Source organism: Acipenser ruthenus, chromosome 41, assembly GCF_902713425.1.
Source record: "Acipenser ruthenus chromosome 41, fAciRut3.2 maternal haplotype, whole genome shotgun sequence".
NCBI classification, from domain to species: domain Eukaryota; kingdom Metazoa; phylum Chordata; class Actinopteri; order Acipenseriformes; family Acipenseridae; genus Acipenser; species Acipenser ruthenus.
In genome coordinates, this window is record NC_081229.1 from 744,268 (window position 1) to 766,250 (window position 21,983).

Here is a 21,983-nt window from a genome sequence, read left to right on the forward strand (position 1 = left end):
ACACACGCACACACTGACTCACCCACGCACTGCCACACGCACTGACACACACACACACTGCCACACACACTGCCACACGCACTGACACACACACACACTGCCACACGCACTGACACACACACACACTGCCACACGCACTGACACACACACACACTGCCACACGCACTGACACACACACACACTGCCACACGCACTGACACACACACACACTGCCACAGGCGCACTGAGACACACACACCAAGAAACACTTTTTCATGCATCAGAATATATTATCGATATTCTCAGAAAGCAGCCAATTTGGATACATTGGCTTAGCTTTGCGTACTTTACCATTGATGGTCAATGATTTCACCTTAAGCTAGAATCGAAAGCCTTCCCAAAGTCATGCCCTGTGCTTGTCGCGTTCACAGTGCTGACTGTATTGTGTTGTACTGTAGTGTAGTGGCTTGGCTTGGCTTGGCTTGGCTTGGCTTGGCTTGGCTTGGCTTGGCTTGGCTTGGCTTGTTCAGTTGCAGTTATGCATGGGTACTTTAAAGGACTGGAAACTCAAATCAGGGATCTCTAGACCCAAGAAGAGATTGCTACGGAAGTTTTAAAAAAGCAACGGCGACCTCAACAACAACAACAAGAACAAGGGGAACAAGAATAGCAAACTCATCTGCTCCCTCTGCTTTCCTTGCTTGTGGGTGTGAATCAAACACAGACACCAACCACAGCCTTCGAAACTAGGCACAGCGCTATCAGCAAGGCAGCAGGGTATTTATAGAGCAGCCCCGTTAACAGCCCTTCACTGGAGCTCTGGCTGAGGCGGCTACAGTGGACGTCTCTCTCTTTGCTTCCTTCCTTCTTTCTTTCTAGGATCCCAATGAAAGTGAATGACAGAGATAATGACGGTAAACATGAAGGGCTCTGGACTCTTGACCGGAGGGTCGTGGGTTCAATCCCAGGTGGGGGGGGGCACTGCTGCTGTACCCTTGAGCAAGGTACTTTACCTAGATTGCTCCAGTAAAAACTCAACTGTATAAATGGGGAATTGTATGTAAAAATAATGTGATATATTGTAACAATTGTAAGTCGCCCGGGATAAGGTCGTCTGCTAAGAAATAAATAATAATAATAATTCTAGCATTGCAATGATGTGCAAGCACACCTGTATATACTAAGTCCCTACGATGTAAACACACAGTCATTAGAGACACAAAATGATACAAAAAGACAGCAAAAACATCACCTACTAACGCATAATTAAGGGAGCTTGTAAAATGTTCCAGGGGTGGGGTTGCGTTGGTTCAGCGTCCCTGACGAGCGCACACCCTGAAAATGACAAAGAAAAACTAACACCTTCTTCCCACGCAGAGAGGAGCTCACCTCACGCTTATCATATCACATATCTGTCTGTGTTAATGCAGAGTCCCTTTCTGTGTGTGTGTGTGTATATATATATATATATATATATATATATGCATGCATGTGTGTCTTTAGATTTCTATATACATGTGAATATATAGGTACATCTAGAACCGTGTGAATATACAAACTCACAGCCAGCTGGGTTCCGATATAGACGTCAGTATGTGGGCCGTGGTCACTGGTCACTGGTCCTGGGCCAGGGACAGTCACTGCCCTCTCGGTGTGAACAGCGTCTCGCTGTCAGTAACGTGTGAAAGTGCAGCGATGATGAAGCTCTCAAAGCCTCGCTTTTTAAAAATAAAGATGGCTGTGTACTCCGGTAAGGCGGTGCAGCGGCAGCGTCCTGCACTGGGGGTTTAAAGTGACGCCTCGTAGCGTTTAGAAAAACCACGAGATACGTGATAAATGCGATGACAGGCGTCACTGTGCTTTACAATGCATCCTTATGCGTTAACATAACTCTCTGTGCTTTACAATGCATCCTTATGCGTTAACATAACTCTCTGTGCTTTATAATGCCTCCCTATGCTTTACCACACCTCTCTGTGCTTTACAATGCATCCCTATGCTTTACCAGACCTCTCTGTGCTTTACAATGCTTCCCTATGCTTTACCATGCCTCTCTGTGCTTTACAATGCTTCCCTATGCTTTACCAGACCTCTCTGTGCTTTACAATGCTTCCCTATACTTTACCAGACCTCTCTGTGCTTTACAATGCTTCCCTATGCTTTACCAGACCTCTCTGTGCTTTACAATGCTTCCCTGTGCTTTACCAGGCCTCTCTGTGCTTTACAATGCTTCCCTATGCTTTACCAGACCTCTCTGTGTTTTACAATGCTTCCCTATGCTTTACCAGACCTCTCTGTGTTTTACAATGCTTCCCTATGCTTTACCGTACCTCTCTGTGCTTTACAATGCTTCCCTATGCTTTACCAGACCTCTCTGTGCTTTACAATGCTTCCCTATGCTTTACCAGACCTCTCTGTGCTTTACAATGCTTCCCTATGCTTTACCAGACCTCTCTGTGCTTTACAATGCTTCCCTATGCTTTACCAGACCTCTCTGTGCTTTACAATGCTTTCACTGTGTTGTATCACACGTTCCTGTGCTGTTGCTATGGTAACACTCACTGCCCGTGTCCTCCTCCCCCTAGGTTCTGAAGGCCCCCAGTTCTGCCCGCTGTGCAGGAAGCGGTTTGACAGCCAGGGGGCGCTCACGGAGCACATCGCGCACCACACCAGCGGCTGGAGCTACTGCTGCACGGAGTGCAGGAAGACTTTCACCAGCCACAGCGCCCTCCGGAGGCACCTTCGCGCACACGCAGGTCAGCGAGAACAACACCCACTGCCCGATAACGCGGCACAATTCCACCTGTAAAAAATAGTTACAAGTCACGTCCCCATTAAAGCCTATTAGCATCAGCTACACTTGTAATAATCGCTGAGAGTGCAGATCTCGCACTCAGTGTCAACGACAAAGCGCTCGAAACGTTTCAACCACAGTATCTCTATCATGAATTATCACGTGTTTCTGAGTGTTCGGGGCTGTCTCTAAACGAACTATTTGGATGTCGTGGATTTGACACCCGAATCTCTTTCTTTCTCTCTCTCTCTCTCGGAAGGAGAAGCAGGGTTCGAGTGCGAGTTCTGTGGCCGCTGTTTCCGTGACGACAGCTCCCTGAAGAATCACAAGCGCAGCCACACGGGAGAGAAGCCGTACGAGTGTAGCAGCTGCGCCAAGAAATTCAGCCTGAAGCACCAGCTGGAGACGCACACGCGAGTGCACACCGGTGAGTAGCGAGAGAGAGACACACACCGAGACAGACAGACGGCTGCATTGCAACCGCCGGCGCTGAGCTGACCCCACTCTCTCCCTTCCCGCAGGAGAGAAGCCGTTCCAGTGCAAGGTGTGTCACCAGCGCTCCCGGGACTACTCGGCGATGATCAAGCACCTGCGGACCCACAACGGGGCGGCGCCCTACCAGTGCACCGTCTGCCTGGAGTACTGCTCGAGCCTCTCCGCCATGCAGAAACACGTCAAAGCGCACGCGCCAGAGGACATCCCCCCGGACTGGAGCATCGACAAGACTTACCTGTACACCTGCAGCGGCTGAGCGCAGAGCCGGCGCTGCGGAAAGACTTCAGCTGCGCCGCTGCCACTGAACGGATTATTAGGTTTCCCATTGTTCTACTATGCATTTGCCGTAATTTATCCTGGTTTGCCTTATTATTATTATTATAATTAATTAATTAATTAATTAATTAATTAATACGCTTTACCAGACCTCTCAATTCGTTGCAAGCGTTAGCTGTGCTTTATCATGCTTTCGCTGTCATTGATCATCCATGGACTGCAGTGAGTTCAGTGTATTACCACAAGAGGGCACTAGCACCACACAGATGACGGGTTTCAGCGTTGAATCCAATGCTGCTGATGTTCCCTCCCGCAAAACAAAATATACATTACTTTTGCATTTTTGATGTTATTATGCATATTTACAATGTACTTAAAAATGAAGGTCGTTGTTACCCATAGGAAAATAAATGCAATCAAACTGAGGGTTGACTTTGCTGTGTCAGGTCAGTGTGTGTGTGTGTCAGTGTGTGTGTGCGTGTCAGTGTGTGTGTGTGTGTGTGTGTGTGTGCGTGTGTGTCAGTGTGTGCGTGTGTGTGTGTCAGTGAGTGTGTGTGTGTGTGTCAGTGTGTGTGTGCGTGCGTGTGTGTCAGTGAGTGTGTGTGTGCGTGTGTGTCAGTGAGTGTGTGTGTGTGTGTGTGTCTGTGTGTGTATTATATTACTGATAACACGGGGAGGCAGGCGAACTTCACGCTTTATCTAGAGAAGCACCTGTCCTGCTGTCAGGAAACCTGCCAGAAAAAAAGCGACTGAGTGAATCAAAACCTCAGGGCGTGTGTTAGATAGCTGTCTGTCTGTCTGTCTGCCTGCCTGCCTGCCTGTCTGTCATACATTTGAATAAAGAGAGATCACCGCTTGATAAATTGGGATGAGACTTGCTCAGGGCGTTTAGCTCAAGTAATTCGGTTTTTGTTGGCACATTGGTCAGGTATGGAGACTGTGTGTGTGTGTGTGTGTGTGTGTGTGTGTGTGTGTGTGTGTGTGTGTGTGTGTGTCGCCCCCACACAGACCTGGCATGCGTACGAATTGCAGACTGTATTATAAGAGTGAGGGTGCACAGACGCGTATGGGAGCTCGTGGGTAATGCATTGCAGCGGAGATGCGCGATCACAGTGCAGCTGTAGCCCTGAATGTATGTTTTGAAGTATTTTACGGCAGAACTTCCAGTCTAGTCAGACTGAGATGTGTTTTTTTGTGTCTCCGTTTCTCTTTCGTGCCTCTGCGTGCTAAACAGCAACGACATGTTCAATGGATCAAACTCTCAGAGGTATCTTAAACTCCCGGGCGTTTTAGCAGCTCTTCCGAAGTTTTGTCCTTTTTTTAAAAACACTTTTATTTTGACTTTGTTAAATAATGTAGCGCAGAGCCATGGCCAAAAGTTTAGCATCACCTCGAATGTTAGGATTGAGAATCAATTAGAAATATAGACTGTTTGAGAACATATTTGAATACTGTCTCTATGAACATCATTTAGATATTTTATTTAACATCATCATGTAATCAAAGAAACTATAAATTATATCGCAGGAGTCTACCGGATGCCATACAGCAGTATTTCGTGTTAGCTTTTGAAAGGTCACATTTTTGTCCGTTTTTAGTTTTTTTTGTTCTGTTAAGTATACGGAAAACTCCAAAGCGGCGGCGTGTAATTCAATATGTTAACATAACATTATTCAGCAGGTTTCATTCGACTTCATGAAGCCAGATTAGTTAATTCTATAGAGTTTGATGCTGCAAAACCTTTAGCGATAGCTGTCATTTCAGGAATACGATGGTGAATTATATGATATTTGTATTGTATAATATAAAGTGATGTCTGATATGATATTTGTATTGTATAATATAAAGTGATGTCTGATATGATATTTGTATTGTATAATATAAAGTGATGTCTGATATGATATTTGTATTGTATAATATAAAGTGATGTCTGATATGATATTTGTATTGTATAATATAAAGTGATGTATTATATATAATATCTACACACGTCATGTAGCAACACATGCAGGTATTGTGCCCAGAGTCTGGAGTCTGTACTGGTGGACAGTGTAAGTTCGCAACGTGTAATTTCAATGAAAATAAAAGTTTACTGGTTGCTGTTTGGTATGTCTGCGGTCATTCTGTAATGGGTCACGTTGTATAAATAACGGGACTGGGCTCAGTTTCCTCTCTCTCTCTGTCACGTCGCCCAATTCCAGCTGATAAAGCGAGCATCCGTCCTTTCCCAGTCTGCAGATCCACACATAACGAACGAAGCGCCCGAAGCTCGCAAACCCGTCCGGGAAAACAGCTTAAAAGAAAGGTATGTAGGCTTGTAGACTCCCTTCAACATCTACATTCCCTTCTGTATATTTATACATGTTCAGTTCCTCACACGCGTTCTCAGTTACTATTAAATACAAACCCAACCTTGTTCTGATTCAAAAACAGTCACTGCGGCGGAATCAAGCCAAACCAAACCTTTATTACACTTTGCTATACTTTACTGTGGGGAACTTTCATAAAGGTTAGTTTGCCGGGTGTTTTTTTAATATGCTTTACCAGACCTCTCACTGCTTTACAATGCTTCCCTATGCTTTACCAGACCTCTCTGTGCTTTACAATGCTTCCCTATGCTTTACCAGACCTCTCTGTGCTTTACAATGCTTCCCTATGCTTTACCAGACCTCTCTGTGCTTTACAATGCTTCCCTATGCTTTACCACACCTCTCTGTGCTTTACAATGCTTCCCTATGCTTTACCAGACCTATCTGTGCTTTACAATGCTTCCCTATGCTTTACCATACCTCTCTGTGCTTTACAATGCTTCCCTATGCTTTACCAGACCTCTCTGTGCTTTACAATGCTTCCCTATGCTTCCATATGCTGGTAAAGCATAGGGAAGCATTGTAAAGCACAGAGAGGTATGGTAAAGCACAGGGAAGCATTGTAAAGCACAGAGAGGTCTGGTAAAGCATAGGGAAGATCCAAAGTCATGAGAGACACTGCATGTAAAAAAAAAAAGCCCTTTTTTTTGGCTGCACCTTCCTGTTTCTAAATGTGTCTGTTTACCGGTGAGGAAATGCCATCACCCTTCCGCTCTCTGTTTACTGGCTCGAGAAACGCTATTAGGAGAAGCAGGCAGAAGATTTCAAAGGTGAGTTTCAAAATACATTCTATTTCTCTCTTTCTCTCTCTCTATATATTCCTCTCTTCTGTATTTATGTTTCTTCCTGTGTCTGGGTGCTTTTCAGAAGTAGATCCTCTCTCTCCACGCCACACGTTTCTTTTCTCTTTGATGCTTGGGCAGCTGCTTGTTGTTTTCATAGTTTGGTACAGACAGTATCTTTGTTTCTTTGAACTAAACGTCAGATGTTACGGACACTTTTCACGCAGCTTTGCAGACTGCTGTTGGCTTCTTAAGCACATAGGCACACAGTTAACGATTTACAAAGCTGTCCATCAGGGATGGAAACGAGACTCCTATTGAAGATCAGTTTCACCCATTCCAGGTTTTAACACGAGCTTGATCAGCCACAGTGTGTCTAGGTAACACACTCGGCTGCGTCTTGTTAAACCAGGAATGGATCAATCTGCTATGCAACAGGAGTCTTATTTCCACCCCTGTGATAATAACCAGCATTATTATTGCAAGTGATGGCAATAAGACTCCTATTGCAGATCAGTTTATAAACCTTTGTCACTAAACGTTTCTTCCATTATTTCTAGAGTTTATTTTTAACTTATGCAGTTGAGTGTGGAACATGTGACTGTATTATATTTTTCCATAATCTCAATTTGGACCCTTTTATGATTTATCGCACCGTGAACTTAAAGTGTTAAATCGGCTATACGTTTTCTTTCAATGGAAACTACCATCCAGACGCACTGTGAGCAGGGAGTTTCCAAAGGAGGAAAAACTAAATCAGCCAAATATCTTTGTCTGTAATAACTGGGGTTAGGGTTAGGATCCATATCTCTCTCTCTCTGTAATAACTGGGGTTAGGGTTAGGATCCATATCTCTCTCTCTGTAATAACTGGGGTTAGGGTTAGGATCCAAATCTCTCTCTCTCTGTAATAACTGGGGTTAGGGTTAGGATCCATATCTCTCTCTCTCTGTAATAACTGGGGCTAGGGTTAGGATCCAAATCTCTCTCTCTCTCTGTAATAACTGGGGCTAGGGTTAGGATCCATATCTCTCTCTCTCTCTCTGTAATAACTGGGGTTAGGGTTAGGATCCAAATCTCTCTCTCTGTAATAACTGGGGTTAGGGTTAGGATCCATATCTCTCTCTCTGTAATAACTGGGGCTAGGGTTAGGATCCATATCTCTCTCTCTCTGTAATAACTGGGGTTAGGGTTAGGATCCATATCTCTCTCTCTCTCTGTAATAACTGGGGTTAGGGTTAGGGTTAGGGTTAGGGGTCTGAGTGGAGCTGTGAATTTCTATAAAATGGGTTGCATTGAGGGTTGGTAACTTCTCCTGCAGGACGTCTGGATCGCATCAATCACAGACGGGTGATTTTTGTTCAGCTCTGAAGGAATATGAAGCTTCGCTGGGAGTCGCCGGTTCTGTGGGCAGTCCTGCTGTCCTCCTGTCTGCACGGTGCTCTCTCCATAAGCTCCGGGAGACTGTACTCAAAACGCTGTTCCTACCTCTCCTACTGGAGCGAGAGTGAGTGTCGGGCGTGCGAGAAGGACTACCCCAGAGAAGCAGGTACACACATGGGCAGTATTAGAATGACAGGCCCCTTACCATGTTTGCAACGTGTCTTTACAGAAAGGAAAACCACCACCAGACACCTGCCACTTTGGGTTTGTCATTTGAGTTTACATTGAAGACCCTGAGAAAGACTTCCAGTCGAAACGTTTGTCGTTGAATTTATTACTTTTTTTTTTTTTTTTTGCATTTCTAACTTTGAATCAAGTTCCCTTTTCTTTGAAGCCTGAAACACCACAGCTCGTCATCTTCTTGTTTAGATTCCCTCAGTGTGTTATTTCCTGTTTCAGTCATCACATCCTGGGGACTTTTTAACATGTTTAAAGCAAACCCTGCAGCCTCAACAGAGCTCTCAAACACCTTCTCTCTAAGAGCAGCTTCAACAGAGCTCTCAAACACCTTCTCTCTAAGAGCAGCCTCAACAGAGCTCTCAAACACCTTCTCTCTAAGAGCAGCTTCAACAGAGCTCTCAAACACCTTCTCTCTAAGAGCAGCTTCAACAGAGCTCTCAAACACCTTCTCTCTAAGAGCAGCTTCAACAGAGCTCTCAAACACCTTCTCTCTAAGAGCAGCTTCAACAGAGCTCTCAAACACCTTCTCTCTAAGAGCAGCCTCAACAGAGCTCTCAAACACCTTCTCTCTAAGAGCAGCTTCAACAGAGCTCTCAAACACCTTCTCTCTAAGAGCAGCTTCAACAGAGCTCTCAAACACCTTCTCTCTAAGAGCAGCTTCAACAGGGCTCTCAAACACCTTCTCTCTAAGAGCAGCTTCAACAGAGCTCTCAAACACCTTCTCTCTAAGAGCAGCCTCAACAGAGCTCTCAAACACCTTCTCTCTAAGAGCAGCCTCAACAGAGCTCTCAAACACCTTCTCTCTAAGAGCAGCTTCAACAGAGCTCTCAAACACCTTCTCTCTAAGAGCAGCCTCAACAGAGCTCTCAAACACCTTCTCTCTAAGAGCAGCTTCAACAGAGCTCTCAAACACCTTCTCTCTAAGAGCAGCTTCAACAGAGCTCTCAAACACCTTCTTTCTAAGAGCAGCCTCAACAGAGCTCTCAAACACCTTCTCTCTAAGAGCAGCTTCAACAGAGCTCTCAAACACCTTCTCTCTAAGAGCAGCTTCAACAGAGCTCTCAAACACCTTCTCTCTAAGAGCAGCCTCAACAGAGCTCCCAAACACCTTCTCTCTAAGAGCAGCCTCAACAGAGCTCCCAAACACCTTCTCTCTAAGAGCAGCTTCAACAGAGCTCTCAAACACCTTCTCTCTAAGAGCAGCTTCAACAGAGCTCTCAAACACCTTCTCTCTAAGAGCAGCTTCAACAGAGCTCTCAAACACCTTCTCTCTAAGAGCAGCTTCAACAGAGCTCTCAAACACCTTCTCTCTAAGAGCAGCTTCAACAGAGCTCTCAAACACCTTCTCTCTAACAGCAGCTTCAACAGGGCTCTCAAACACCTTCTCTCTAAGAGCAGCCAGTATACCAGGTTCTCCTGCCTCTCTAGAACTCCCCATCCAGCTTTCATTCCAATTCTTTTCCAGGAAAGGAATATTCTCCGAACTGCGGCATCCCTGATGAAGGAGGGCGCTTGACCACACCTCTGCGGCCGTGTGCTAACGGGACATACAACACTGGCACCCACGACCTGTGCCAGCCCTGCAGCAAGTGCCATGGCAGACGAACCCTGAGACGCTGCAGCGCTACCAGGGACACGCAGTGCTGCGGAGAGGGGTAAGACAGCTCTGTGTTACCCAGGGGCAGAGCTGAGCTTCCCGGGGGATTTCTCCCAGGTTCCTGGCTCTTCACTGGGGAATCCACGTGAAGCATAGGTAAGGGTTGTAAAGCACAGACAGCTAGGGTAAAGCATATTAATACACATGGCCAACCAGGGTAGACTGTGGGAAATGCGCAGTATAGCCAAGGAAAAAGCATGGGGGGGGGGATAACTGCAAAAATACCTTGGTAAACTTCCACAAGGGATGATTTTTCAGAATAGTGAATAGTGGCTAAAACTAAATAGCATTTGAATAACATTTGAATATATTGAGGGTCTCTAAACTACTGCACCTGCAGGGCTGTCCTCCAGGGGCTGGTAGCTCGCTGATATCCGCTGTGGAGCTCCTCCTCAGGGCTGTCCTCCAGGGGCCGGTAGCTCGTTGATATCCGCTGTGGAGTTCCTCCTCAGGGCTGTCCTCCAGGGGCCGGTAGCTCGTTGATATCCGCTGTGGAGTTCCTCCTCAGGGCTGTCCTCCAGGGGCCGGTAGCTCGTTGATATCCGCTGTGGAGTTCCTCCTCAGGGCTGTCCTCCAGGGGCCGGTAGCTCGTTGATATCCGCTGTGGAGCTCCTCCTCAGGGCTGTCCTCCAGGGGCCGGTAGCTCGTTGATATCCGCTGTGGAGTTCCTCCTCAGGGCTGTTCTCCAGGGGCCGGTAGCTTGTTGATATCCGCTGTGGAGCTCTTCCTCAGGGCTGTCCTCCAGGGGCCGGTAGCTCGTTGATATCCGCTGTGGAGCTCTTCCTCAGGGCTGTCCTCCAGGGGCCGGTAGCTCGTTGATATCCGCTGTGGAGCTCTTCCTCAGGGCTGTCCTCCAGAGGCCGGTAGCTCGTTGATATCCGCTGTGGAGTTCCTCCTCAGGGCTGTCCTCCAGGGGCCGGTAGCTCGTTGATATCCGCTGTGGAGTTCCTCCTCAGGGCTGTCCTCCAGGGGCCGGTAGCTCGTTGATATCCGCTGTGGAGTTCCTCCTCAGGGCTGTCCTCCAGGGGCCGGTAGCTCGTTGATATCCGCTGTGGAGCTCCTCCTCAGGGCTGTCCTCCAGGGGCCGGTAGCTCGTTGATATCCGCTGTGGAGTTCCTTCTCAGGGCTGTCCTCCAGGGGCCGGTAGCTCGTTGATATCCGCTGTGGAGTTCCTCCTCAGGGCTGTCCTCCAGGGGCCGGTAGCTCGTTGATATCCGCTGTGGAGTTCCTTCTCAGGGCTGTCCTCCAGGGGCCGGTAGCTCGTTGATATCCGCTGTGGAGCTCCTGGATGTGAAACCCTTTTCGATGTTTGTTCGTCTCTTTCCTCTGCCCTCAGCGACTGCCAGCCCGTCTGCTGTTGGTGTTCGGGCAGCGTTGGCGAGGAGTCTGGGAACACCGAGTGCCCGCACGCTGACTTCTCCTGTGTGCCAGCGGAGGGAACGCAGTGCCTGCAGTACCAGGAAGGGACCACTGACCCCGGGCAGAGCACCGGCCAGACCGTGCGTCTATCAGGCTTCAGTTTTACATGTGATCTATCATTGTGTTGAGTGCCAAGTGCTTGAAAAAGTACAGCGTTAAAGCAACAAGGCAATAGTCTATGTTATGCTGATTAGGACGTCTCTTTGGTGCCCAGGGTCCAATATATTCACATTGTGAAATTGAATTTGACACAGGGAATGGGCAGTAAAGAAAACTCCGATCACCCCACTGTGCACGAGCCCGTACGTGTGCAACACCGACGAGTACATGGACTAGACTGAATAAATACAAAATATTATCAGATTAATAACTAAATCTGCAGCTGTGCAGCTACTTCTGTACCTGTTTGTTTATTTTTTTAAAACTCTCTCAACACTCCCCGTGTCAAATCGTTTCATGGTCTAAAGTCTGCTTCTCTTGTGTGGATTGACAGCCCGCAGGTCTGATGATGATGACATCAGCGCATGGAACCATGTCCCAGACAACACCAGCAACAAGACCATGTGAGTGACTCACTCAAACACAGACAGCTCCCACGTGACCACATTTAAACGAATTAGGACTATTATACTTAAAACAGAGAAACATAGTTTCCACTAGAAGTCTTTCTCAGTGTCTTCAGTGTAAAGTCAATGACAAATGTTTCCATTGGCAGGGCTTCAGTGCCTTCAGTTGCATTTGTTTGAAGTGTCTACAGGGTTTTGTGGACACTGCACAAAAGCGCCTCCTGTGTTTCCTCGTTGCAGATGTTTGGTGTTCAGTGCTGGTGATTCTGGTCGTCGTAGTGACGGGAATCGTTCTCTCTTTGGTTTCTAAGAATCACAAGCAGCTGCAGGACAGACTCGACCTGGCAGCGCACGGTGAGGCCGCGGCATTCTATTCATCTCTGCTTGTGTTCCACACTTCAGCTTGGAACATTTAAACCAGCGTATCACTGGCAAAGACACGCAGGAGAGATAATGTTCAACGCTGAATTTTTGTTTATTTTGATATGTTGTCAATTTAACACCGTGTTATGGATGATATTCACAATGAATTCTTTTTTTTTTGTACACAGGATAATAAGATACACTGGGACTGTGATAAATCATTAAGGGCAGTCGGTTGATTTTTTATTTTTTTTTTTCTATTCTTATGTTGGCTCGTAAAGACAGCGATGGGGAATCTGAACTTTCACCTCCCTCAGACAAGCTAGAAGACGGACCTGTCGAGGTTTTCACTGATAAAACCCTGAATGAGATGCTGGGTGAGTCTCACTCCCGCGCACGCGCACACACACACACACACACACACACACACACGTTGCACAGTGCTGGTTTGAGGCAAGGGCTCATTCTGTAAGCAGCATAACCACCAAATGATTCAAGTTTCTGTTCCTGTCCTGAAGCTCCTGAAAGCTTTGCTGTATAGAAAGGTCATTGCACTGAAAGCAATACGTTACTGTTTCAATAATAAATGACTGTGCAGACGAGGACCTGCATATGAAAAATTAACAATTTCGTTGCGGGGGGCATTGAAATCTTAAAAAGGAGGAGTCGACAAAGTTCAACCAAACCAATACTTAAGTGCAGCACAGAAACCAGGACCAGAGGATATACTGTGTGGAAATGAAGTGGAGGCAGATTTAGCACAGGAGAGTTTTTTATAGATAGATTTGAGCAATACTTACATTTACACTTTTGTCTGTCTGGAAGACTTTAAGCGAGACAGAGAGATAAATACAGCGATATATAGATACCTAGCCACGTTGTTTGATGGTGTATCACTGGAATCCGTCGAGACCCGACTTGACAAGGTTTTGAGGTGCTGCTAGGAGCCGGTGGTCTGACTGGCCTCCAGTTGATCAGCTCTCTTGCGTTTCTCAAGTTTCGCTCTTGTGTCTGCAGCCCCCGGGCTACAGGAGGTGCCCTTGCAGAGGGTCCTGGATGACCTGGACGTTCTGGAGGAGTTGGTCATGCTGCTGGACCCCGAGAGCCCCAACAGCAGGACCACGAGGCACCTGGCGGCCCGCTGCAGCTTCCCTGCCACCTGGATCAACTACACCTACTCCATGCGCGACAGCAAGAGCCCCCTGAAGGCCGTGCTGGAGGCCGTCTCCGCCAAGTGGCCCGACTGGACCGTGGGGCAGCTGGCCAGGGTCCTGGCCGACATGGGACGGAACGACGCGGTCAAGATCCTGGCGAGACTCCCCCCAGATTCCAGGGAGGCGCTATAGCCGCAACCCCCCCCCCCCCCCCCCCAAGATCCGACTGCATTGAGATTGGCAAACAGACACAGCCTGCGTGGAGGACGTGTTGACAGAGATACAGTAGAGAAATAAAATGACATGTATGCTGTAGTCTGTATGGAAGACTTTCACATTAAACACAGATACAAAAAGCAGTTATTTCACCAATCTACCAGTAAATTCAACCACTTAACTCCCCACCTCTTTTGTCACTATATATATATATATATATATATATTAGTGAACAGGGACAGAAATAAGACTCCCGTTGCACAGCAGATTGATCCATTCCTGGTTTCACCATCAGTTTAATAAGACACCCCTGAGCTTGTTATCTGTACACAATGGGGGCTAATTAATCTCATGGTAAAACCTGGAGTGGATGAAACCGCTATGCAGCAGGAGTCTTATTTCAATCCCAGCTGAAGAATATAACCCCCCTCCCCCCTCCCCCGATGCAACACCCTGTGTGTGACTCAACTGGAGCTCCTAACACCTAATCCAAGACAGGCGAGACTCGGGGTCATTTCATTTTTTTTTCTTCAAACATCTTAACATCTTTATTGGGCAAATGACATCATAAATAAGAAAAAGTGCATAGAAAAATTAAACTGGTTTAGAAATATTTATACAACTATGTACAAAACGAGATTTTCTGTGTTTGTTTGTTTTATACAAGGTAACAAAGCCAGTTCACAAAAACATTTTGTTGTTTAAAAATTAAACTTAGTCACGTATCTCGTGTCTTGAGATATATCTGTGTGTGTGTGTATGCGTGTGTGTATGTGTGTATTTAAGCATGTAACGAGTGATTCACTTCCTTCATTGCACAGACAGATGGCAGCCCTGTGCCCTGCTTGTCGTTGGCTATTGAGGTAGGGTCTTTCACAAGGGAGTCACCGCCAGGGAGTCACCACTCTGACCACAGACTGTTCTGTACCAGGGGGGCACTGCCAGGGCAGTCCTGCCTCAGAGCCTCCCAGGGAGGGGGTTACGAAGAAGGGCCTTTCAAATCAAGGGTTTGAAACAGATGTTAAATCTAAAACACAAACCTCTATCCCAGCATCGCTGCTACAACCCAACTGGTGCAAAAAAAAATAAACAACACGCTCTCGTCTCCTGATCCAAGTACCAGATATTGCTGTGCAAAAGATCCTACTGTCCGTGCCGAGGAAACATTTCAAGAAGCAGGAGAAAGGGATCAAAGGTCAGACACCCCACCACTGAAAGAACCCCCCACTCCTCCAGTACCATCTACAAAAGCTGACATTGTTTTGTAGCGGAAGCAGTTCTCTGTCCGCAGAGTTTCCAAAACCTGACGGAATTCGTAGTATTTTTTTTTTCAACAGCAACACAAAAAAATAATAAAAAACACGCTCGTTTTAATTCTCATAATCTCAGCGCAGAATGTCCTGAGCTGTAAAATCCACCACAAAAAGTATGATCATTTTGTTTACAGTTAAATTTGTAAATGTTATTTACTTATCGTAAAAAAAAAATTAAAATTAAACGAGACTCTGCGCAGAGAGAGTCCGCTCACATTCCCACCCCTGGTTTAGAGGAGAGGGAAAAAAAAAGGCTGATTATCAAAAAAAGCTGCCATCAGAAGAGAGTGTCAACCAGTTTATAAGCTCCAAGTATCTCCACACCTGATAGACCCTGAACTCCAATGGATCCGAGCTCAGCCACGCAGCCAGAGAAACCCAGCGTGCTTTAGTGTTGTGAGCAGCGGCATGGCCAGTCTGGACGTCGCACTGCACAGTCAGGTCGGTTTGGGGAGGGGAACAGAGATAGTGAGAAAGCTTAGCACCATCTCCGAGATTTCCTACCAGGCAGTGGCTTTTTTAGCTAGAAGAACGAAGAACGAGAGGACAGAGAAGCAGACCCTTTCATTATCCCCAAGTATCAAGCTAACAGATACAGTACCAAACATCTAAGCAGGCGTTCCTTTAACAGTAACGATAACCTTTGTTGAGAACAAGTGCTTTATAAAATGTTGTTTTTTTCAGAGCGTATGTAAGGGGTACCTTTCTGCGGATCTATGGAGGAACAGCGGCAACGCAAAAGAGCCCGTCAAATGAGCAGTAACGAGAGTGAGAGACTCTAGAGTGCCTCTGCCTGCAGGGGGCGATACACACTTCCCGTCTGCTTTCACAGCCCCCTCCTCGATTAGCACCAATATTGGAATAGCTTATCTTAAGTTGTTGAAATCCAGACCCTAAAAAACGGGACAGGACACGGGGGGGGGGTCTGTCTTGGCCTCTCTACACTCTATGATCCCCGAACCCCAACTATGTTCTCTGTTCCCCGTCCCTCCCTGGACTCCAGCCCCTATCGGTGGGTCTCTGTTCCCTGTCCCCCTCTGGGAGTCTCTGTTCCCCGTCCCGCCCTGGGAGTCTCTGTTCCCCGTCCCGCCCTGGGAGTCTCTGTTCCCCGTCCCTCCCTGGGAGTCTCTGTTCCCCGTCCCTCCCTGGGAGTCTCTGTTCCCCGTCCCTCCCTGGGAGTCTCTGTTCCCCGTCCCTCCCTGGGAGTCTCTGTTCCCCGTCCCTCCCTGGGAGTCTCTGTTCCCCGTCCCTCCCTGGGAGTCTCTGTTCCCCGTCCCTCCCTGGGAGTCTCTGTTCCCCGTCCCTCCCTGGGAGTCTCTGTTCCCCGTCCCTCCCTGGGAGTCTCTGTTCCCCGTCCCTCCCTGGGAGTCTCTGTTCCCCGTCCCTCCCTGGGAGTCTCTGTTCCCCGTCCCTCCCTGGACTCCAGCCCCTCTCTGGGAGTCTCTAGTTGAGGAAGCGACGGCAGCGCTTGGCCCCGCAGTTGCAGTGCAGTTTGCTGCTGGCATCCTCGATTGGGAACTTGTAGTCGTAGGTGAGCTCCTCTCCCCGGTAGATGGGGCGCAGCGCGAAGATCACGATGTGCTTCTGGCCCTCCACGTTGATGACCCGCGAGTAGCAGTTGGGCTCGCAGGAGTGGTTGATGAAGCGCGCCGCGTTGCCGTGCATCGTGGCGTCCACCACGTCGAAGTCATCGATGCGAAACATGTAGCAGCCAATCCCCTGAGAGAGAGGAGGGGGGGATGAGAGAGAGAGGGGGGGATGAGAGAGAAAGAGAGGGATGAGAAAGAAAGAGAGGGGGATGAGAGAGGGGGGAGAGAGATAGAGAGGGAGGATGAGAGAGGGGGATGAGAGAGAGGGGGGATGAGAGAGAGAGAGGGATGAGAGAGAGGGGGGTGAGAGGATGAGAGAGAGGGGGGATGCGAGAGAGGAGAGAGAAAGAGAGAAGGGGGTTGAGAGAGGGGGAGAGATAGAGAGGGAGGATGAAAGAGGGGGATGAGAGAGAGGGGGGATGAGAGAGGGATGAGAGAGAAAGAGGGGGATGAGAGAGAGGGGGTGAGAGAGAAAGGGGGGATGAGAGAGAAAGAGGGGGGATGAGAGAGAGGGGGGATGAGAGAGGGGGTGAGAGAGGATAGAGAGGGGGGAATGAGAGAGGAGAGAGAGAGAAAGAGAGAGAAGGGGGTTGAGAGAGGGGGGAGAGATAGAGAGGGAGGATGAAAGAGGGGGATGAGAGAGAGGGGGGATGAGAGAGGGATGAGAGAGAAAGAGGGGGATGAGAGAGAGGGGGTGAGAGAGAAAGGGGGGATGAGAGAGAAAGAGAGGGATGAGAAAGAAAGAGAGGGGGATGAGAGAGGGGGGATGAGAGAGAGGGGGGTGAGAGAGGGGGGGTGAGAGAGGATGAGAGAGGGGGGGATGCGAGAGAGGGGGGTGAGAGGGAGAGAAAGAGGGAGATATTGTGAGTAAACACACACACACAGATGCAGACACACACACACAGAGCCCATTCCTCTCACCTTGCTGTCGTAGTATTTCTCACACACACACACACACACACAGAGCCCATTCCTCTCACCTTGCTGTCGTAGTATTTCTCACACACACACACACACACAGAGCCCATTCCTCTCACCTTGCTGTCGTAGTATTTCTCACACACACACACAGAGCCCATTCCTCTCACCTTGCTGTCGTAGTACTTCTCACACACACACACACAGAGCCCATTCCTCTCACCTTGCTGTCGTAGTATTTCACACACACACAGAGCCCATTCCTCTCACCTTGCTGTCGTAGTATTTCTCACACACACACACACACAGAGCCCATTCCTCTCACCTTGCTGTCGTAGTATTTCTCACACACACACACAGCCCATTCCTCTCACCTTGCTGTCGTAGTATTTCTCACACACACACACACAGAGCCCATTCCTCTCACCTTGCTGTCGTAGTATTTCTCACACACACACACACAGAGCCCATTCCTCTCACCTTGCTGTCGTAGTATTTCTCACACACACACACACACACAGAGCCCATTCCTCTCACCTTGCTGTCGTAGTATTTCTCACACACACACACACAGAGCCCATTCCTCTCACCTTGCTGTCGTAGTATTTCTCACACACACACACACACAGAGCCCATTCCTCTCACCTTGCTGTCGTAGTATTTCTCACACACACACACACACAGAGCCCATTCCTCTCACCTTGCTGTCGTAGTATTTCTCACACACACAGAGCCCATTCCTCTCACCTTGCTGTCGTAGTATTTCTCACACACACACACACAGAGCCCATTCCTCTCACCTTGCTGTCGTAGTATTTCTCACACACACACACACACAGAGCCCATTCCTCTCACCTTGCTGTCGTAGTATTTCTCACACACACACACACACACAGAGCCCATTCCTCTCACCTTGCTGTCGTAGTATTTCTCACACACACACACACAGAGCCCATTCCTCTCACCTTGCTGTCGTAGTATTTCTCACACACACACACACAGAGCCCATTCCTCTCACCTTGCTGTCGTAGTATTTCTCTCGTTTGTCAGTCAGCACGGAGCGGATGACGATTCCTGAGTACTCTATCACCATCTCCCCGGCGTCGATATTGCGCTTGCAGAAGAGACCTCGCCCGTGGATAGCAGACCTGAGAGCGAGAGCGAGCGCGAGAGAGAGAGAGAGAGAGAGAGAGAGAGCGCGAGAGAGAGAGCGAGCGAGCGAGCGAGCGAGAGAGAGAGAGAGAGAGAGAGAGAGAGAGAGAGAGAGAGACAGCCTTTATTAACTTATGTATTCTTATTTCTGTGTTCCCTTCACCATTAAAACACCAGCAGCTACTTCAGTAAAACGGTTCTATAGACTCTGCTTGCGATGGCTGCGTTTCGTGCTTTGGTCCTTGCTGTTCTGAAAGCTTCCAGCGTGTCCAGTGCTGTCGGGCACGAGCTGGGCGTTACCTGTAGACTCCCACGGCTTCCTTCGACGTCCTCTCCAGGTGCCGGAACCGCATGGCCATCGGGAGCTCCAGACTGGTGGCCCGTCTGTGGAGGAACAGGAGGGGTTTCATTCAGTCAAGTCAAACAGATCCGGCTTAGAAAAAAAAGTGCATCGCTGTTCAACTAAGCGACAATTAGTTTAATAGTCGCTTGACTGTCTCGCCTGTTGTGTAGGAACGGGACTGAACCCTTTCGAAAGGTCAGGGCGGGATTGTGGGACAGTTACCTGGTGGACTTGAGAGGAACCTCGTCCTCTTCCTCGTCACAGGCCACGATGTCCGGGAGCTGCCGATGCTGGGAGGCCAGGAAGTTAAACATGTCGAAAGTGGATTTCCTGCCAACACACAAGAACGCTGTTTAAACAAGGGGGCCGGCCGCAGAGTAACACAACCTTCGCAGATCAATAAACTCCCCGTCCCTGTCCGACTCTCTAGCCACGTGACATTTCATGAGAAAGTGGAGTCAGGGGGTCCCTACCTGAGGTACACCTCGGCCCGGGCACAGCCGCTGGGGTTGATGGGCAGCTCCTCCTCCAGGTCCTCCTGCTTGTGGAAGCAGAACTTGTGCCGGGAGCAGAGACTGGCTCCGAACAGTTGCTCCACCAGGAAAAGCACAGCGTCGTGAACCATTCCCAGCATCTGCACCCCGCTCACCCCTGAGAGAGGAGCACAACGCATGATAAAACACTGACCCAGAGAGAGGAGAACGCATGAGAACACACTGACCCAGAGAGAGGAGCACAACGCACACAGTAACACACTGACCCGAGACAGGCGCACAACGCACATGAAACCACACCCGTAACACGGGGGTGTCCATTTGTCCGTCAGATCACAACACACAATCACACATCTTTTACAGACAACCGCAAACAACCAGCACAGACACATCGGCACGCAAACGCTGCATCTGTATGTTCTGCACCACGTGTTTAATCCCGTAGCTCTTGGCTGTGGTATAATTGGTGCGCTTGCCGGTCGCAGCTGATCGCTAGCACAGGTTTATTCAGACACACCTGCGAAGGAGAGCTGCTTGAGTCTGGCAGCAGCTCTGGCTTCCTGCACCCTCTCCACCACCGCCCTCCAGGCCACTGAGACAGAAAGAGGAAGCAGGTTAGAGTCGGAAGCAGTAATCCACCTCCAGCGTATCCACAATCTGTTTAGTCTTACTTATATTATTTGTATTTAGTGTATAGTGTGGCTTTCCCATTGCTTGCCCTGGTTTGCCATGTTTATTACCAGGCTTTACCTTCTATACTACTCCAGACAATGCTACCCTGTGCTTTCACTGTGCTTTATTACACTTTGCTGTGCTTTTACTGTGATAAACTTTAAAAGGGCACCGACTTTCGGCTGTTTCTTTCTTCTCCTGTCTTCTGATTGGTGTTTCAGACGGCAGAAACTACTACATGGGAGCAACTGAATCGCTTCTCATGAATCTCAGCCCATTGAATTACATGTAAAGGGAAAGGTCTGGACCCGAACAACGCATTATTATTCAACTGAACTGGGAGTCAAGCACGTGTCAGTATGATTAACTCCGCTGCCCCCCCCCCCCCCCAGCCAGCGTCACCTTCGATGCTGTCCGCCTGGATGTGAAAGCCGTCTTCACTCTTGATCTCGAAGCAAAGGTGGGGCCGGTCCTTCGCTGACGCCCCCCCTTCCTCCTCGGGTTCGGGAAAGAGACCCTCCTCATCGGAGCTCGACGCGGCGCCTGAAACACACACACGGTAAACTGAACTGCACAATACTGCGCTCTAGCAGGGAGAAGGACTACAGGGTTTTGTACTGTCCTTCAACCACGAATGCAGACGAGGCTGTCAGGCACTGCGGTGCACGCGGGGGGGTGGGGTCGCCCGCTCACACCCAGCCTCCTCCAGGCCCTGTTACAACGGCAGAAACGGCAATCAAAACCTCAATTCACACGAGTGGAGCCCGGAGTCACGTACCGGAGTATTTAGTCCAGTCCGTCAGGGAACTCTTTCCCACTCCGTGCCAGTCCCTCAGCCTCTCGTTCTTGGGATCAGGGAGCCGGGAAGAGTCCCAAGGTGCAGGTCTGGAAGAAGGAAAGGGAACATTTTAAAAAATCACCAGGTAATCGAGATGGGTAACGCCATGCAAGGATAACGAAGAGTCTTTGTTTAAATGGTTCACTGGATCTGATTGAATGAAGGGCACGGACAATTATATTAACAGCTGAACCCCCAGTTTGAAACTTGCGCTGGCACCGCACCCAGCTCCCCTGGTTGAGGCGTATTACTGAAATGACCACGGCGCCAGGAGTTTGAACAATCAGGCTCCTGGTAAACGTGCCCTGAGCTGATCGCACTCATCTCTTTCTGCAGGTTTATCAGACTTGTTGCTCATGCAGCTATAAAAATTTTCTTGACACACCTGGGTTCTCAGGTAATGGAAGCGCTGCTCTTTAATTCAGATTAGTTCTGTAGCCCAGTCCTGGGCGCAGGCACTGGAAGAGACGAGTTTCAAACCCTGCCGTTGTCTTTTCGTCAGATATTTCAGAAGCCGTTAAAGAATTCAACACTCACCCCGTGTTCTCCAAATCACTGAGCCTCTCCTCTCTGGGCTTGTCCAAATCCAGCACCCCTTTCACCGTGGGGGTCTTCATGCGGACTCGGCACAGTTTACTGCTGACAAAACAGAAAGCGTCCGGTGAAGCTGCAGGGGGTTAAACTACACCCCAAATCTACAGAGAACCTTAAATGCCAAACCACTCCCAAGCGCTGTGCGTCACAGTGATCCCCGGAGCTGTAATCTGCAGGGCTTTTGGCTCAATAAAAATAAGCTTCTTATTTTTTTGCAAACCGCCTTACTTAATGTGGGGTGTGCATCAGCAGCAGGGTCTGCAGTGTTAGAGATGCGCACACGCCAGCACTTAAGAGACCCAACGGGCTCGAATGCCAACGCCATGTATAACAAGATCAAGCACCAGAGAGGCTGCTTGCTGTAAAGAAATAAATACA

At 48.6% G+C, this 21,983-nt stretch overlaps 3 protein-coding genes across 4 annotated transcripts in view; 2 read left to right on the forward strand and 1 right to left on the reverse strand.

Moving 5' to 3' along the window:
- Positions 1-3,969, forward strand: part of LOC117971977 (zinc finger and BTB domain-containing protein 16-like) — a 22,646-nt gene extending 18,677 nt beyond the window's left edge. The window contains exons 5-7 of the mRNA XM_059011183.1: positions 2,565-2,735; positions 3,033-3,200; positions 3,295-3,969. Coding sequence (XP_058867166.1) covers positions 2,565-2,735; positions 3,033-3,200; positions 3,295-3,524 — 569 coding nt within the window. The 3' untranslated portion in view covers positions 3,525-3,969. The remainder of the gene's footprint in view (positions 1-2,564; positions 2,736-3,032; positions 3,201-3,294) is intronic.
- A 1,759-nt stretch (positions 3,970-5,728) lies between these two features.
- On the forward strand, positions 5,729-14,417 carry LOC117962253 (IGF-like family receptor 1). 2 transcript variants are annotated; one of them, XM_059011238.1, is made up of 8 exons: positions 5,729-5,849; positions 8,016-8,243; positions 9,783-9,972; positions 11,311-11,473; positions 11,887-11,956; positions 12,200-12,313; positions 12,604-12,699; positions 13,340-14,417. In XM_059011238.1, exons 2-8 carry the CDS (start codon positions 8,072-8,074, stop codon positions 13,666-13,668), a joined length of 1,134 nt encoding a protein of 377 aa, XP_058867221.1. In that variant the 5' UTR covers positions 5,729-5,849; positions 8,016-8,071; the 3' UTR covers positions 13,669-14,417. The 2 variants fall into 2 exon arrangements, with proteins under 2 accessions (XP_058867221.1, XP_058867220.1); XM_059011237.1 differs by lacking the exon at positions 5,729-5,849 and adding an exon at positions 6,532-6,683.
- LOC117434041 (histone-lysine N-methyltransferase 2B) overlaps positions 14,185-21,983 on the reverse strand; it is a 34,749-nt gene continuing 26,950 nt past the window's right edge. The window contains exons 30-38 of the mRNA XM_059010605.1: positions 21,549-21,650; positions 20,952-21,058; positions 20,576-20,716; positions 20,019-20,093; positions 19,481-19,658; positions 19,230-19,337; positions 18,965-19,048; positions 18,531-18,660; positions 14,185-16,724 (exon numbers count right to left, since the gene is read on the reverse strand). Coding sequence (XP_058866588.1) covers positions 16,449-16,724; positions 18,531-18,660; positions 18,965-19,048; positions 19,230-19,337; positions 19,481-19,658; positions 20,019-20,093; positions 20,576-20,716; positions 20,952-21,058; positions 21,549-21,650 — 1,201 coding nt within the window. The 3' untranslated portion in view covers positions 14,185-16,448. The remainder of the gene's footprint in view (positions 16,725-18,530; positions 18,661-18,964; positions 19,049-19,229; positions 19,338-19,480; positions 19,659-20,018; positions 20,094-20,575; positions 20,717-20,951; positions 21,059-21,548; positions 21,651-21,983) is intronic.

Excerpts from the sequence above, each read along its gene's own strand:
- LOC117962253 (XM_059011238.1), top strand. The coding sequence starts at position 8,072 with ATGAAGCTTCGCTGGGAGTCGCCGGTTCTGTGGGCAGTCCTGCTGTCC. Across the intron at positions 9,973-11,310 it reads ACGCAGTGCTGCGGAGAGGG|CGACTGCCAGCCCGTCTGCT; the intron begins GTAAGACAGCTC and ends CTCTGCCCTCAG. Across the intron at positions 11,474-11,886 it reads GGCAGAGCACCGGCCAGACC|CCCGCAGGTCTGATGATGAT; the intron begins GTGCGTCTATCA and ends GTGGATTGACAG.